General features: G+C 39.4%; 1 protein-coding gene across 3 annotated transcripts in view; it reads left to right on the top strand.

Annotated features, from left to right (window-relative positions):
• RPF2 (ribosome production factor 2 homolog) overlaps positions 1 to 15,612 on the top strand; it is a 37,316-nt gene extending 21,704 nt beyond the window's left edge. For 2 of the 3 annotated variants that reach the window (XM_004264719.4, XM_033418651.2), the window contains exons 8-10: positions 7,884 to 7,986; positions 12,791 to 12,935; positions 13,683 to 15,080. In XM_004264719.4, coding sequence (XP_004264767.1) covers positions 7,884 to 7,986; positions 12,791 to 12,935; positions 13,683 to 13,862 — 428 coding nt within the window. In that variant the 3' untranslated portion in view covers positions 13,863 to 15,080. Of the gene's footprint in view, positions 1 to 7,883; positions 7,987 to 12,790; positions 12,936 to 13,682 lie in introns of all 3 variants that reach the window. The other variant, XM_033418650.2, reaches the window with a different exon arrangement.
• Positions 15,613 to 15,824: the final 212 nt, after the last annotated feature.

The raw sequence follows: 15,824 nt of genomic DNA, 5'->3' as shown, positions 1-15,824 counted from the left end.
AGAAAAGTTACTTCAGTATTTTCATGCCAGATACCCATTTTGTTCATTCGAATTTTGCTTCTCTTTTGCTTTAAATATTATATAGATTTGTAGTTAATCTTAGCAGGTCCTGCTTTTCTTTACAGAAAACCAGTGCCTGTTTTTTGATTCAGTCCATCCTAATTTTTTTTTTTTTTAATTCTGGTTGTGCCGTGTGGCTTGTGGGATCTCAGTTCCCCAAAAAGGACCAGGGATTGAACCCAGGCCACAGTAGTGAAAGTGCCAAATCATAACCACTAGATCACCATGGAACTCCCAGTCCATCCTACTTTTTATGGTTATTTTTTAGTATGACTACTCCTCGTATATAAAGATGATAATGAATCAAGTAATAGGTTAGTTTTATTAAGTGTCCCTTTAAAGCCTACCTTTAACTTAACTACCTAACTGGGTTTTGTTTTTTTTTTTCTTCATTGCCTTTGTCTATATTAGTGGTCATATCTACATCTGTGGTCATTGTTATAATTTTTTTTTAACCTTTCTCATTTCCTAATTCTTATTCCACTTTAATACATATAATAATGAAAATAACTGCCATAGATTAGGTCAGGTAATTTATTAAATTTAATCCTTTCTACAGCTCTACAGAGATAATTGTATTAGTCTGCTCAGGGTGCCATACAAAAGACCATAGACTGGGTGGCTTATAAGCAACAGAAATTTATTTTCTCACAGTTCTAGAAGTCCAGGTTTCTGGTGAGGACTCTCTTGCTGGCTTCTTGCTTTGTGCTTACAAGGCTTTTCCTTGGGGAGGAAGGGAAGGAGGGAGATAGACAGAGGAAAGAGGGGTTTAAGTTTTCTGGTGTCTCTTCTTATATGGACTCTAATCCTATGGGAGCAGACCCTACCCTTATGACATACCTCATTTAACCTTAAGTACTTCCTTAGAAGCCTTATTTCCAAATATAGTCACACTAGAGGTTAAACAAACATTCAGTTAATTATGGTAATATTATTCCCATGTTGTGGATGAAGAAATTGAGACCAGTTCACTGATGTCCAGAGTGAAGAGTTAGTAAGTGTCAGAATCAGGATCTTATCCATTCTCTGACTCCACATCCCCCAGTCTTTCCCGTCAACACCCTGGTCATCCTCCTGTGCCCTTTCCCAGTGTTTTTACTCATGGACACAGTCACACTAAAGGTGTTATTTTTGCTTGGAATTGATCCATTGAAAAAATGTCCAAACTGGGGCTTTCTTTCTAATTATAACCAATTTATCTGCTACCCCCTTATTTCTGTTTAACCAGGTTTTTCTCCTTATCCCTATTCTCATAATATCTTCCTTTTTACCTCAACCATCATTCCTGCCCAGTTTAGGGTCAGCCTTTTTGACAGTGCTCTGAGTTTCAACACATTTTAATCCATCACCCCCTTGATGTTTTAGACTCCTCTTGTACTTTAATTGCTCCAGTCCTGGAATCAGCTATTTCTGTAAGGATCCTGGGTATTTTTTAAGTGAGATTATTTTAGAAATCACATTTTGTGTGCTAGGGAGTATTTCTGGGTTGGTCATTGTTTCTAGGCTTTTTCAGTGGACAGAACTATGAGATTTATTTGTTAAGATAAAATATATCCTGAGTTCATACTGAAACTTCTAACTCAAATTTAGGACAGAAGGATATGTACACGTACATACCTTCTTTCATCCATGACAAAAATCCAGGTTCTCAATGACTCCAACATAATGATGCATTTACTTTATACTGTACTACACATACAACAGTCTCAGAATAAAATACTGTTATTACTACTGGTAGTATGAATATTGAGTGCAACTGAATGGTGTTTGGTTTCTTTTGTGTGTGTGGTTTTTTTTTTTTGCAGTTCTGTATGTCTATATATCCTATTAGGAATATGGTCAAATTACTGTGTTTTGAAGTCATTTGAAACAGTCCTTTTCTGTATGATTATGCCTTCAGCCCAATACACAGTTTCATTTCATTTTGTTTTCAATTTTTAGGGATAACTTTATTAAGTTTTTTCATTATAAATTATTTTTTGGGGTATGATTTACATACAATCAAGTGCACGTATTTATTTTTAAATTCTTTTTTTAATTCTTTTTTTTAAAGTTTTATTTTTTGGCTGCATTGGGTTTTTGTTGCTGCGCACGGGCTTTCTCTAGTTGCAGCAAGTGGGGCCTACTCTTCGATGCGGTGCGCAGGCGGTGGCTTCTCTTGTTGCGGATCATGGGCTCTAGGCGCGCGGGCTGCAGTAGTTGTGGCATGCGGGCTCTAGCGCACAGGCTCAGTAGTTGTGGCGCACAGGCTTAGTTGCTCCGCGGCATGTGGGATCTTCCTGCACCAGGGATCGAACCCTGCATTGGCAGATGGATTCTTAACCATTGCGCCACCAGGGAAGTCCAAATGCACATATTTAAAGTTTTAAAATTTAATGGATTTTGACATATTTATATACCTCTAAAAACACCACTGCAATCAAGATATAGAACCTTTCCACCACCCCCCAGAATTTCCCTGTGCCATTTGGTAATCCATTATTTTTCTCTATTCTAAGCAAACATTGATCTGCTTTCTGTCATTTTTGCATTTTCCAGAATTTAGGTAAATGGAATCATAGAGTATGTACTTTTCTTGGCCTGACTTCTTTCACTCAGTTTGTTTTGAGATTCATTCATGTTGTTGTATGTATCAATCCTCCATTTCTTTTTATAACTGAGCAGTATTCCATTTATAGCTATTCTGCAGTTTGTTTATACCTTCATCTGTTGATGGACATTTAGATTGATTCCAGCTTTTAATTATTACCAGTAGAACTGCTATGAACATTTATATACAAATTTTTGTGAGGACCTATGTTTTCATTTCCTTTGGGTGAATACCTAGGAATAAAATGGTTGGATCATTTGAATAGCGTATGTTAAACATTTTTTTTTTTTTGCGTGGGCCTCTCACTGTCGTGGCCTCTCTTGTTGCGGAGCACAGGCTCCAGACGCACGGGCTCAATAGTTGTGGCTCATGGGCCCAGCTGCTCCGCGGCATGTGAGATCCTCCCAGACCAGGGCTCGAACCCGTGTCCCCTGCACTGGCAGGCAGATTCTCAACCACTGTGCCACCAGGGAAGCCCTATGTTAAACATTTTTAAGAAACTGCCAAACTGTTCAACATGGTTGCACTATTTTGCATTCCCACTAACTGTAGGTGCTCCATCTCCTTGTCAATACTTGGTAGGCCGTTCTTTTTAATTTTAGTTACTCTAATAGGTGTTGAATACCGACAGTAGTATGTTTCCAAAGTCAAATCTACAAAATAAAGGAGTGGTAGTGTTGCAGTTTTAATTTGCATTTTCTGGTGACTTATAAGGTTGAACATCTTTTCATGTGCTTATTGGCCATTTGTATATCTTTGGTAAAGTGTGTGTTCAGATCTTTGCCTGATTTTTTTATTTGGTTATTTGTCTTTTCATTGGGTACTAATGTGGAAGAGTGTGTGTGTGTGTGTGTGTGTGTGAGAGAGAGAGAGAGAGAGAGAGAGAGAGAGAGAGAAGTCTTTTGTCTGTCTGACATATATCTTTGAATATTCTCTCCTGGACTGTGGCTTGCCTTTTTGTTTTATTGATTTATGTATTTATTTATTGGCCACACCATGCAGCATGTGGGATCTTAGTTCCCCAACCAGGGATTGAACTCGCTCCCCCTGCAGTGGAAGCACGGAGTCTTTAACCACTGCACCACCAGGGAAGTCCCTTGCCTTTTTGTTTTTAATGATGTCTTTTTTAAAAAAAAAATTTTTATCGAGATATAGCTGATTTATAATATTATGTAAGTTTCAGGTGTACAACATAGTGATTCACAATTTTTTTTTTTTTTTTTTTTTTTGCTGTACGTGGGCCTCTCACTGTTGTGGCCTCTCCCGTTGCGGAGCACAGGCTCCGGACGTGCAGGCTCAGCTGCCATGGCTCACGGGCCCAGCCGCTCCGTGGCACGTGGGATCTTCCCAGACCGGGGCACGAACCTGTGTCCCCTGCATCGGCAGGCAGACTCTCAACCACTGCGCCACCAGGGAAGCCCAATTCACAATTTTTAAAGATTATGCTACACTTACAGTTATTATAAATTGTTGGCTATTTTCCCTGTGCTGTACAGTATATCCTTGTAGCTTATTTATTTTATGCATAGTAGTTTGTACCTTTAAGCCCGTGTCCCTCTCTTGCCCCTCGCCTTTCCCTCTCCCTACTGGTAACCACTGGTTCTCTGTATCTGTGAGTCAGCTTCCTTTTTGTTATGTGCACTAGTTTGTTGTATTTTTTAGATTCCACATACAAGTGATATCATACATTGTCTTCCTCTAATTTCACTTAGCATGATGCTCTCCAAGTCCATCCATGTTGCTGCAAATGGCAAAATTTCATTCTTTTGATGGCTGAGTAGTATTTCATTGTATGTATGTGTGTGTGCGTGTGTGTGCGTGTGTGTATATATATATATACACACACACGTGTGTGTGTGTGTGTGTGTGTGTGTATGGACACTTAGGTTGCTTCCATATCTTGGCTATTGTAAATAATGCTGCTGTGAACATTGAGGTAGTACATGTATCCTTTCAAATTAGTGTGTTGTTTTCTTTGGATATGTACCCAGGAGTGGAATTGCTGGACATGATAGTTTTATTTTTAGTTTTTTAGGAACCTCCATATTGTTTTCCTCAGTGGCTGTAGAACTTACATTCCTACAAGGACTCCATTTTCTCTACATCCTCACCAACATTTGTTATTAGTGGTCTTTTTGATGATAGCCATTCTGACTGGTGTAAGGTGATATTTCATTGTGCTTTTGATTAGCATTTTTCTGATGATTAGCAGTGTTGATCATCTTTTCATGTGCCTGTTGGCCATCAGTATGTGTTCTTTGGAAAAATGTCTAGTCAGGTCTTCTGCTTTTAGGTTTAAGTAGGTCCCATTTGTTTATTTTTGCTTGTGTTTCCTTTGCCTTAGGAGACAGGTTCAAAAAAAAATATTGCTACGATTTATGTCAAAGAGTGTTCTGCCTATGTTTTCTTCTAGGAGTTTTGTAGTTTCTGGTCTTACATTTAGATCTTTAATGCATTTTGAGTTTATTTTTATATATTGTGTGAGAAAATGTTCTGATTTCATTCTTTTACGTGTAGCTGTCCAGTTTTCCCAGCACCATTTACCAAAGAGATTTTTCAACATTGTATATGCTTGCTTCCTTTGTCATAGATTAATTGACCTTAAGTATGTGAGTTTATTTCTGGGCTCTCTATTCTGTTCCATTGATCCATGTAACTTTTTCTGTCTGTCTGAAGTCAGGGAGCATGATTCCTCCAGCTCTGTTTTTTCTCAAGATTGTTTTGACTATTTGGGTCTTTTGTGTTTCCATACACATTTTAAAATTATTCTAGTTCTATGGCATTGGTATTTTGATAGGGGTTGCATTGAATCTATAGAGTATTATGGTCATTTTAACAATATTAATTCTTCCAATCCATGAACACAGTATATCTTTCCATGTGTTTGTGTTGTCTTCAATTTCTTTCATCCATGTCTTACAGGTTTCCAAGTATAGGTCTTTTAACTCCCTAGGTAGGTTTATTCCTAGGTATTTCTCTGACAGTGTGCTGTTAGTGTATAGAAATGCAACAAATTTCTGTGTATTAATTTTATATCCTGCAACTTTACTGTATTCATTGATGAACTCTAGTAGTTTTTTGGTGGCATATTTAGGATTTTCTGTGTATAGTATCATGTAATCTGCAAACAGTGATGTCTTTTAAAGAGCAGAAATTTTAAATTTTTGTGAAGTGTACTTTATCCAATTTTTTTCTTTAATGGTTGTTCATACAGTGTTTTGTTTAAGAAACCTTTGCTTATCCCAAGATTGCAAAGATTTTTTTCTCTTACAAATATTTTTTTGAAGTCTTATAACTTTAGATCTTACATTTAGGTTTATGATCCATTTTGAGTTAATTTTTGTATATGGTGTGAGGTAAGGGTCAATGTTCTTAAAACTTTCTACCTCATTTCATTCTTTTTTTTTTTTTTTTTTTCTTTCTTAAAAGCTTATGGGAAAAGCACATGCCTATAAGGTTTGCATTACAAAAACTGTTTCAGGGGAGACTGGAATGTACATATCTTGTTCCCCAGAATGACTCTGACTTCAATAATGCTGCCACAACCGTGAATGGGGCTTTATTAACTTGGCCACTGAAGGAGAGTCAGGTTTTGGCAAAACTATGGGAAAGTTCTTCATTAATTAAAATCAATTTTTAGATCAAAATACCTTGAAAACGTACATATTTGGTTTATAAAAGTACCCCCAAGGGATTTTTATTTGTGGTAGTAAGGAAGGGTGGTGTGTACAAGGGTATGCACACTTAACGTCTGCTTTATGTATGTTAGTGATGTGATTTTCTTTTAGTTATCTGTAAGAAGGAAAAAGCAAACTGTAAAAGATGTATATGTCCATGCACATGGAGATAATTCCCATCTTATGAGCTAATGGGAGGAGGGAAGCAAGTGCTGAGTGGCTACAGATTGGGACAGAATGAGATATTTCCTGTTTATGACATCACCTGTCTTAGGGCACCTCTTCCTAAGTAATTAATTTGGATGACCCTTTTATGCCTAACTTTTTCTTAGCTAGATGTTATTCATGTGTTCCCATTTAGCCTCCCCCCAAGTTCAGTCTTTTTATCTGTAAAAATGAGGTGACCAAACTTGTATGCTGTTTTCCAAACTCTTTTCATTCATGTGCCACCTTCATAACGTTAGCCATGTCTGTGTAGTATCCATAGCATTGTTCACTGGAGATTTTTCTTTAAATTGACTCCTCTTTTTATTTTTTATTTTTATTTATTTTTTTTGCGGTACGTGGGCCTCTCACCGCCGTGGCCTCTCCCGTTGCAGAGCACAGGCTCCGGACGCACAGGCTCACCCAGCCGCTCCGCGGCATGTGGGATCTTCCCGGACCGGGGCACGAACCCGTGTTCCCTGCATTGGCGGGTGGACTCTCAACCACTGCGCCACCAGGGAAGCCCCTGACTCCTCTTTTTAAAAGGAAACCCTATGTCCCTACTCTCAGTGCAAAATGGTGTATGATAACATAAATAATGCATTGTAGATTATATCTGCCTGTGTATCATTTAAAATTATCTCATATGTGCCACTTGGGTATTATTACCACTCTGTGGGAAAACAGTCTACTCATTGATCTTGATGGTTCTTTTCTGGCTTTGACACTAGATAGCTTTTCTTTGCTCATATAATTGAGATACCTTGTTAGAATTTTCTTGTTTGTTGGCGTCTGCCATATGACAAACACTAGTTCAATTTAATAGTCAAAGTTTGAACAGCCATTTTTATAGACTTTTGCCATCTTAACCTGTCTGTCTTAGTTGATTAAAATTGTATACCTTGTTTTACATTTTCTAAAAAATTACTGTTCACAATAAACCTGTTATACTCTGGTGCTGAGCATTGGCTTAGAGGGAGAACTGCAAAACTGAAAAATTACATGGCTCAGTGAATTAAACAGAAATACAGTCATGAGATTAAATGGTAGAGGGGCGGGACCATCAGATTTTTCAGGCATGAGTTTTTGTGCTGCTTTTTAGATGAGATACAGAGAGTTGCGTTTAGAGTGCAGCTGATTTGTAACAATTAATCTTAATTAATCTTTTAATTAAGATTTTAATCAATCTTTTAATTAATTAAAGTTAATTAATTTTAATTAGTCTTTTAATTAATCTTTTAAAATTTTTAATTAATTAATTTTAATTAATTTTAATTATTTTTAATTGATCTTTTAATTAATCTTAATTAATCTTTTTTTTTTTCCCCAAACAACCTGATGTGTGCTTTTAGATTTCTTCAGAGGCCCCACAGTATCAAATGTCCGTCTGGCTGGTTTAGAGTATGTTCTGCACTTCACTGCACTGAATGGGAAGATTTACTTTCGAAGCTATAAGTAAGTGCATTTCTTAGCATGTTTTTGTTAATCCTCAGGGTTAGCATTTTAGTGTGACTGTTTTATAGAGCTCAGACTTAGAATTGGTGTCTGGCCAAAAGTTTATTTGGAGAGTTTTCAGAATAGCAGTGACAAAGTAGCTCTGTGCTGATCCTCAGGTCTGTCACTCCCCTGCTAACTTCTGCCTCCCGGAAACCCTGCTTTTCCAGGGCCCTGGGGCATCAAACAGTACACTCCCTCTGAGCTTAGAACGCTTATTCAGTCCTAACTTGCCATACTTTTATGCAGTATCTCCCTGTTTTTCTTGACTAAATTTAGAGCGCCAAGCCACAAGTCTTAGCCCAGCCAAAGCGAATCTCAAAGTCCTGAGTCTAAAAAATGGAGTCTGAAAGTAATAAGATTCAGTGGCTAGATTCATTTTACCTTCTTTCTCCAGCCCAGGCCTCTACCCATACCCCCACCACAATATAAATATAAATCCTAACAAGCACATTCTGTTTTCATAAAAACCTTAATGACGTGCTGCAACTGCCTTTTGAGGTAAGCATAACTTGTTTTTTCCCTTATTTAAAATAAAGTGTTAGCGCTGATTGATGGAGCACACACTTTCCTAGAGAATACATTGACTCCCACTAACTGCCTCCCTTGGTACATTGAATTCAGCCTGACATCTGCTTCGCGCTGTGGCGTGGCAGTGCGGCCTGAGCGCCGGCAGCCCAGTGTTGACAGTGTCTTCGTGCAGTGGTGCCGTTTGTGAAACCATTCGTGGACTTCAGCATTTCATCCATGGTTTTAATTTTGTTTTTTTATCATAATGGAATACATGGTTGACCAGCTTGTGTCCGGTGAACATCCAAATGAACTAAGTAATCACCTCTTTTTTGTTAGTAATGTCCATCTTTGTCTCAACTGTATGGAGTCAGAGATGCTCGGTTCTTTTCACCACATGAGTGGTACCACCATTTCTATTTTTCTATTTTTTTCTCATTTAAATAATAACAGGCAAAGGATTTTATAATCATTTTTAACTAGTTGAGATTGAAAGTCCCTATAATCTGTTGTTTTCATTTCCAAACTTGATTTTGGGGCAGCTAAGAATATTATGAAGTAGGTGACTCCTATTTATAGAGCAAGAGATAAAAGATGAAAAATCACTAACATAAAAAAATATCTTTTTGAAAACTTATGTTAAACAAGGAGACCCTGGGATACAAAGGAGCTAAAAAATAAAGATAAAAGTCTTTGAGAATGAGAAATGAATAATAATAATCTAAAACTCATGGTGAACAATTTCAAAGGAAGTATTCTCTTGTATCAGAACTTGTATTTAGTGAAAAGAAAGATAAATTTGTAAAGAAAGAAAGAAAATACACAGAAATAAAGCAAAATGGACAGAAAATTAGCAAATCAGTCTTAAGAACAAGGATAAATTGGCAGTGTAACTACACGTATTCGTCCGTCCACTTACTTTAAGAAGTATGTAATTGCTGGAATCACTGTTAGGTTAGCATGGCATCTGCCATAATGAAAAAAAAAGATTTGAAATTTTTACGAAATTATTTTATGTATTTATGTATTTATGTATTTATTTTTGGCTGCATTGGGACTTAGCTGCGGCACTCAGGGTCGTCTTTGCACCATGCAGGATCTTTCAGTTGCAGCACGCAGGCTTCGCTAGTTTTGCATGGGCTCCAGAGTGCGTGGGCTCTGTAGTTTGTGGCACATGGGCTCTCTAGTTGAGGCCCATGGACTTAGTAGTTGTGACAGGGCTTAGTTGCCCTGTGGCATGTGGGATCTTAGTTCCCCTGACCAGGGATTGAACCTACGTCCCCTGCATTGGAAGGCAGGTTCTTAACCACCGGACCACCAGGGAAGTCCCAAGATCTGAATTTTTAAGATCAGAAACCCTATTGTAAAATTTTTTTTTTTTTTTTTTTGCTGTACGCGGGCCTCTCAGTGTTGTGGCCTCTCCCCTTGCGGAGCACAGGCTCCAGACGCGCAGGCTCAGCTGCCATGGCTCACGGGCCCAGCTGCTCCACGGCATGTGGGATCTTCACGGACCGGGGCACGAACCCGTGTCCCCTGCATCGGCAGGCGGACTCTCAACCACTGCGCCACTAGGGAAGCCCCCCAGTGTAAAATTTTTTTTTTTTTTCCTAGTGTAAAATTTTAATCCCAGCTTTTCATATCTATATCCTGTAATACCTGCTAGCTATTGATTTGAAATAGAAAGTGGACAGTGTGATTGAGAGCAAGCTGCTACTGGGGAAAATCCCTAGATGTGGATTAGCTTAGCCTCCAAGGGCTGTGCTCTGCTTGGGAGGGGAAGGAAGAGGTGGTCCCGGGAATGAGCATCACCTCTGAGCCTAGTGACCTGGCTCTTTGTCAGGCTTTGCCACATGACATGGGCAAGTCACTTCTCAGGGCCCCTGTTTTTCCTTTGCAAAGTGTAGTAATATCATATAGGTAATTCTGAGGTCCCTCTGAGACGGATAATTCTCCTTTATGAGAGGGAGAGGGGTGCAGATAGAGGTGGGAATGTGCCATAGAAGTGTGTCTGACCTACTGTGGCTCCTTAGGCATTCTCACAGGCTGCTCTTGGGTGTCCTGCCCTCTTCCAACCAGCCCTTAGGCAGTTGGTTAAAGGTAGTTAATATTGACGCTTATTAATTTGTGAAGATCAGTAAGGCTTATAAAATGGTTTTGAGCTTCTTGTATGAAAGGAACTCTGAGCATGGAATTACATTAATAGAACCTTTGACCTTTCCTGTTTGGGGGAAATAAATCATAGTGTTACTGGCACCTTCCTGTATATCCTATAATAATTAATTCCTTGGAGAATTTTATTCACTATAGGGCCAGAGCTATTAATATGAAACTGAAGATCTTTAGTAACTGCCACGTATGCCTTTGCCATGGCATTGGGTAGGTTTTATGGGGAGAAATATGCAAAACAGGAAGTATTAGCATACCTTAAAAAGCAAACACAACATTCTAGGCAAGGAGTTAAGTAATGAACACAGAATGTCAACAGAAGAGAGGGATATGGAAGGGAGAAAAATAAGGAAATTGCAATTTAAACAAGAGTGGTAATGCCAGTCTTTCTCAAGAAATAGGCAAGCACAGTCTCCTGACGCGCAGGCCCAGCGGCCATGGCTCACAGGCCCAGCCGCTCCGCGGCACGTGGGATCCTCCCGGTCCAGGGCACGAACCTGCGTCCCCTGCATCGTCAGGCGGACTCTCAACCACTGCGCCACAAGGGAAGCCCGAATGTCACTTTTGATTTAGAGCTTATAGGGAAACAAAACAAACAAAGCTTGAGGTTAAGATCTGAACTGGAGATTTACATGGGGTGTAAAGGTTCTGGGCAATAGTTCTTAACTTTCTGTGCGAGGGCTTTCTCTAGTTCTCTCATCGCGGTGTGCGGGCCTCTCACTCTCGCGGCCTCTCTTGTTGTGGAGCACAGGCTCCAGACACGCAGGCTCAGTAGTTGTGGCTCACGGGCCTAGTTGCTCCATGGCATATGGGATCTTCCCAGACCGGGGCTCGAACCCGTGTGCCCTGCATTAGCAGGCAGATTTTCAACCACTGTGCCACCAGGGAAGCCCAAGGCTGATCTTTTAAAAACATTATTATTTAGTCCTTTTTTTCCCCTGTATGGAGATCTGGCCACAGTAACAAATTGAGTCTTTTAACTCAAATAACCTTCAGGTCTTTGAGCAGTTCTTGTTGTATCTCTCACAAAAAAAGAATTTGTGAGTCTCCCTTCCTCCCCATTGTATCCTTCATATGCTTTCAAATCCAGAGCTATTTGGACGTATGGTATCCAGAAAGTTGTGGTTTTGTTATATTAAGTTCATTCCAATCTATAGAGATCAGTAAATGTCTATGCTATGGACAGAAGTTGATTCTGAATAGGTCTTAGAGAAATAAGAATTTGTTAATCAATCATGTAATATAATGTTTCAAAAACCCAATTAAGATTTTTTTATAATCATGTAAATCTTGCGTAAGATGAAGTCAAATAAAAGGATTCCACTTCACTTCTTAGAACTATATCACCTGCTGTTTCTCAACAATATTGCATACTCTTATGTTTTATTTTGAAAATAAGTAGACTAAAGAAAATACTTGGTCTTGGGGCTTCCCTGGTGGTTCAGTGGTTAAGAATCCGCCTGCCAATGCAGGGGACACGGGTTCGAGCCCTGGTGCGGGAAGATCCCACATGCCGCAGAGCAACTAAGCCCATGCACCACAGCTACTGAGCCTGCGAGCCACAACTATTGAGCCCACGTGCCACAACTACTGAAGCCCATGCACCTAGAGCCTGTGCTCCGAAACAAGAGAAGCCACTGCAGCGAGAAGCCACGCGGCGCAACAAAGAGTAGCCCCTGCTCGCTGCAACTAGAGAAAGCCCGCAAGCAGCAACGAAGGCCCAGTGCAGCCAAAAATAAATAAATAAAATAAATAAATTTATTTTAAAAAAATAAAAAAAATACTTGGTCTAAATATATAAAGTATTAAGCTTAGCCTTTCCTTTTTTTTTTTTTTTTAATCTTTTTGGCCATGCTATGTGGTATCTGGGATATTAGTTCCCTGACTAGGGATAAAACCCATTCCCCCTGCATTGGGAGCGCAGAGCCTTAACCACTGGACTGCCAGGGAAGTCTCTAAGCTTAGCCTTTCTAAACATTTTATGATATTTTATGGAACTGTAATCTTCTAGAACAAAAATATTTGTGGGGAGGGTGGCGGGACTTTTATCAAAGTCAAAGCAACATTTCTTTTTTGCTATTTCATAAAGGTTGCTGTTGAAGAAATCTGGCTGCAGAACACCTCGGATTGAATTGGAGGAGATGGGACCCTCATTGGATCTGGTTCTGAGGAGGACACACCTAGCATCAGATGACCTTTATAAGTTATCTATGAAAATGCCCAAAGCCCTCAAGGTACATGGCTTGTAGATTGGTGCCATGTTTATTTGTATATTCCATTCTTCTTTCCAAAAAAGGATTTGTGGCTTATTATATTGAAGAGCATACATAAAGAGGTCAATAAAATAGATAAAATTAGACTCTGAGAGCCAAAGAAAGGAGGAAGCAGCAAATAAGCCAACCATAATTGATAATAAAATTGTAGAAACCAGGCATCAGGTGTTGCTGAGAGCTTCCTAGTAGTCAAGACTGCCAGTTTTCAGCAAAAATGGGGCTCATTTTAGGCATTGTGAAAATGTAATTTCAAGCATAGTATGTGTAACCCATACTTGCATAAAATGTGTTTTGACTTTTGAATGGTTTTAAAAAGCAAGTAGACATGGCATCTCTGGAATGCCAATAAAGATTGAAATGATAGTTATAATCCTTAAGCTAAACACAGGAAATTCTCTCAGTGCATGACAGTGATTAGTCTGTTGTGTTGCTTCTCAAAGTATGGTCTGACAGTTTACCTGAGAATTGTTAGAAATGCTGAATTTGCAGATCCCACCGTAGTCCTACTGAATTAGAATTGGCATTTTAACAAGCTCTGAGTGATCTGTTTATACCTAAGTTGGAGAAAGGGCTGTAGGGCTATAGACTCTATATCATTAAACGTGTGCTCACTAATGGAGATTGTTGATACGATAGTTGTTGTACACTAGATTTTTACCAGTTCATGGTAGTAGACCCAACTAAATATAATATATTCTTGTTTCATAGCCAAAGAAGAAGAAAAATGTCTCTCATGATACTTTTGGTACAACTTATGGAAGAATTCATATGCAGAAGCAAGACCTAAGCAAACTACAAACCAGGAAAATGAAGGGGTTGAAGAAGCGACCTGCAGAAAGGAAAGCAGAAGACCAGGAGAAAAAATCAAAGAGAATTAAAAAGGATTGATGGAATATAGCCAATAACTGCATTTTTATTGTAGTCTTTACTTAGACTTATCAAGCATCAATTATTTCAGAGTTTCTTGTAAGGTTTTATTGTGTATTTTTATAACTTGATAATTTACCTAAATTATATATTATATACATTGTGAACAGTAACATACTAGTATTAGGTTGAAAGTTAGGCTCTTACTGGAGACATTACACCCTGGTATGCCGTTTTCTCTCTGTGATGTGACATTTCCCTCTGCCTACCCCATACAAAGTCTCCTATCTCATTGGGTGGGTGAGTGAGGAGGGATCTCCAGAACAATCATGGGTATTTTAGAGAATTTTGGGTTAAGCTTTAGATAAAGGGAGAAAGTTATGGAAAGTAGAAATGCTCCAAAGTAACTGTATACATGCTCAGTATGAGCTACCTGGAAAGTTGACCCCATCTCCCAGCATATACATATAACCTGACTTTTATTTTTTTACTTTCCTGTTGTTTTACCTGAAATTCTACCAGTTAGAGATTAATTTTGAGATTTTAAGCTCTGTGTCTTAAAACAGATCTCTGAGATGTCCACTACCTGATCATTGACATGCTACCTTACTATTGATTAGTTTAAGAGATTCTGCTAATAAAGGAGCCCTATTCCTCTTCTTTGGGAGAAAGAAAGTTTTGATAAGGGTTGACGTGAGAAAGGAGAGATTAGATAAGTTAAGACACACGACATTTTAGGGTACTGGGTAGCCGTAGGTAGCTAAAGGTCACATGAAGGCCCTGGGTGTTTGCATACAGAGTAGGAGTAAGCCAAAGCCAAACAGCTTATTTTGAAATTTCTTGAAGACTGGCCCTGTGCCTAGGAAAGTGGGGGAAAGCTTTCTGCTTCCTGCTTCTAGTACTGCAAACTTGTGTTCCCTAAATGTACAATTTAGTTTCCTTGACTGAGTCCCTGGCATAGAGGCTCCTTTATACAAGCACAAGCCAATTATGCTGTAAAAGTACAAACATACATAAACCATGATGTGTTATGTAAAGTAGAAATGCTATTGTTTTCATTTCCATGTCAAGGAGCTCCTCCATGTCTATGTGTGCATGCATTTATGTGAGTTTGCTAAAAGCTAGAACCTCAATTTTACTTTTTTTATCCTTTCCCTTCTCTTGTAAACCCATTCCTTAGCCTTCCTTCTCCCCAGCCCTTTCCTGGCTAATAGTCTCTTAAAAAAGAGGGAGCTGGTATCACTCATTTACACTTGTTACTTGATTATACATTTAACCAAAGACTACACGGTTTTAGATCGGAAGTAGGCATTTGCATTATATGTCTAAATGGGGAGAGAGGGCGAAATTAAAATGATTCATATTCTGCCATCTGCAAGTAGATGGACAATGGACGATAGTTGGGGAGAAGGGGCGTCATGAAAGGGGCATCAGAAATGGTGGATGCAGGACTTCTCTGGTGGCGCAATTGTTAAGAACCTGTCTGCCAATGCAGGGGACACGGGTTCGAGCCCTGGTCCAGGAAGATCCCACATGCTGCGGAGAAATTAAGCCCATGTGCCACAACTACTGAGCCTGCTCTCTACAGCGTGTGAGCCACAAGTACTGAAGCCCACGCACCTTGAGCCCGTGCTTCGCAACAAGAGAAGCCACTGTAACGAGAAGCCCACACAGTGCAATGAAGAGTAGCCCCCACTGACCACAGCTAGAGAAAGCTGTGCACAGCAACAAAGATCCAACGCAGACAAAAAAAAAAAAAAGAAAAAGAAATGATGGATGCATAGCCCTTACCCAATGTGTGACCCCTGGCTGGTCCAGCTAACAATAATGAAGGTAGGCAGATTCAGGAGGCAGAGCCATGGGTCCTTTTCACCAGCCACTTACAGGAAGGACCCTGCCACACTGTATGGCTGTTAGCATAACTGATGCCATCTTGGGCCTGTTCAGTTCCTCCCGTCCTTCAGCTGACCCTACCTAGGGCTG

This window comes from Orcinus orca, chromosome 12, assembly GCF_937001465.1.
Source record: "Orcinus orca chromosome 12, mOrcOrc1.1, whole genome shotgun sequence".
Classification (NCBI taxonomy): domain Eukaryota; kingdom Metazoa; phylum Chordata; class Mammalia; order Artiodactyla; family Delphinidae; genus Orcinus; species Orcinus orca.
Note: the sequence above shows the minus strand (reverse complement) of the source record. Positions and strands in the feature narration are given on the sequence as shown.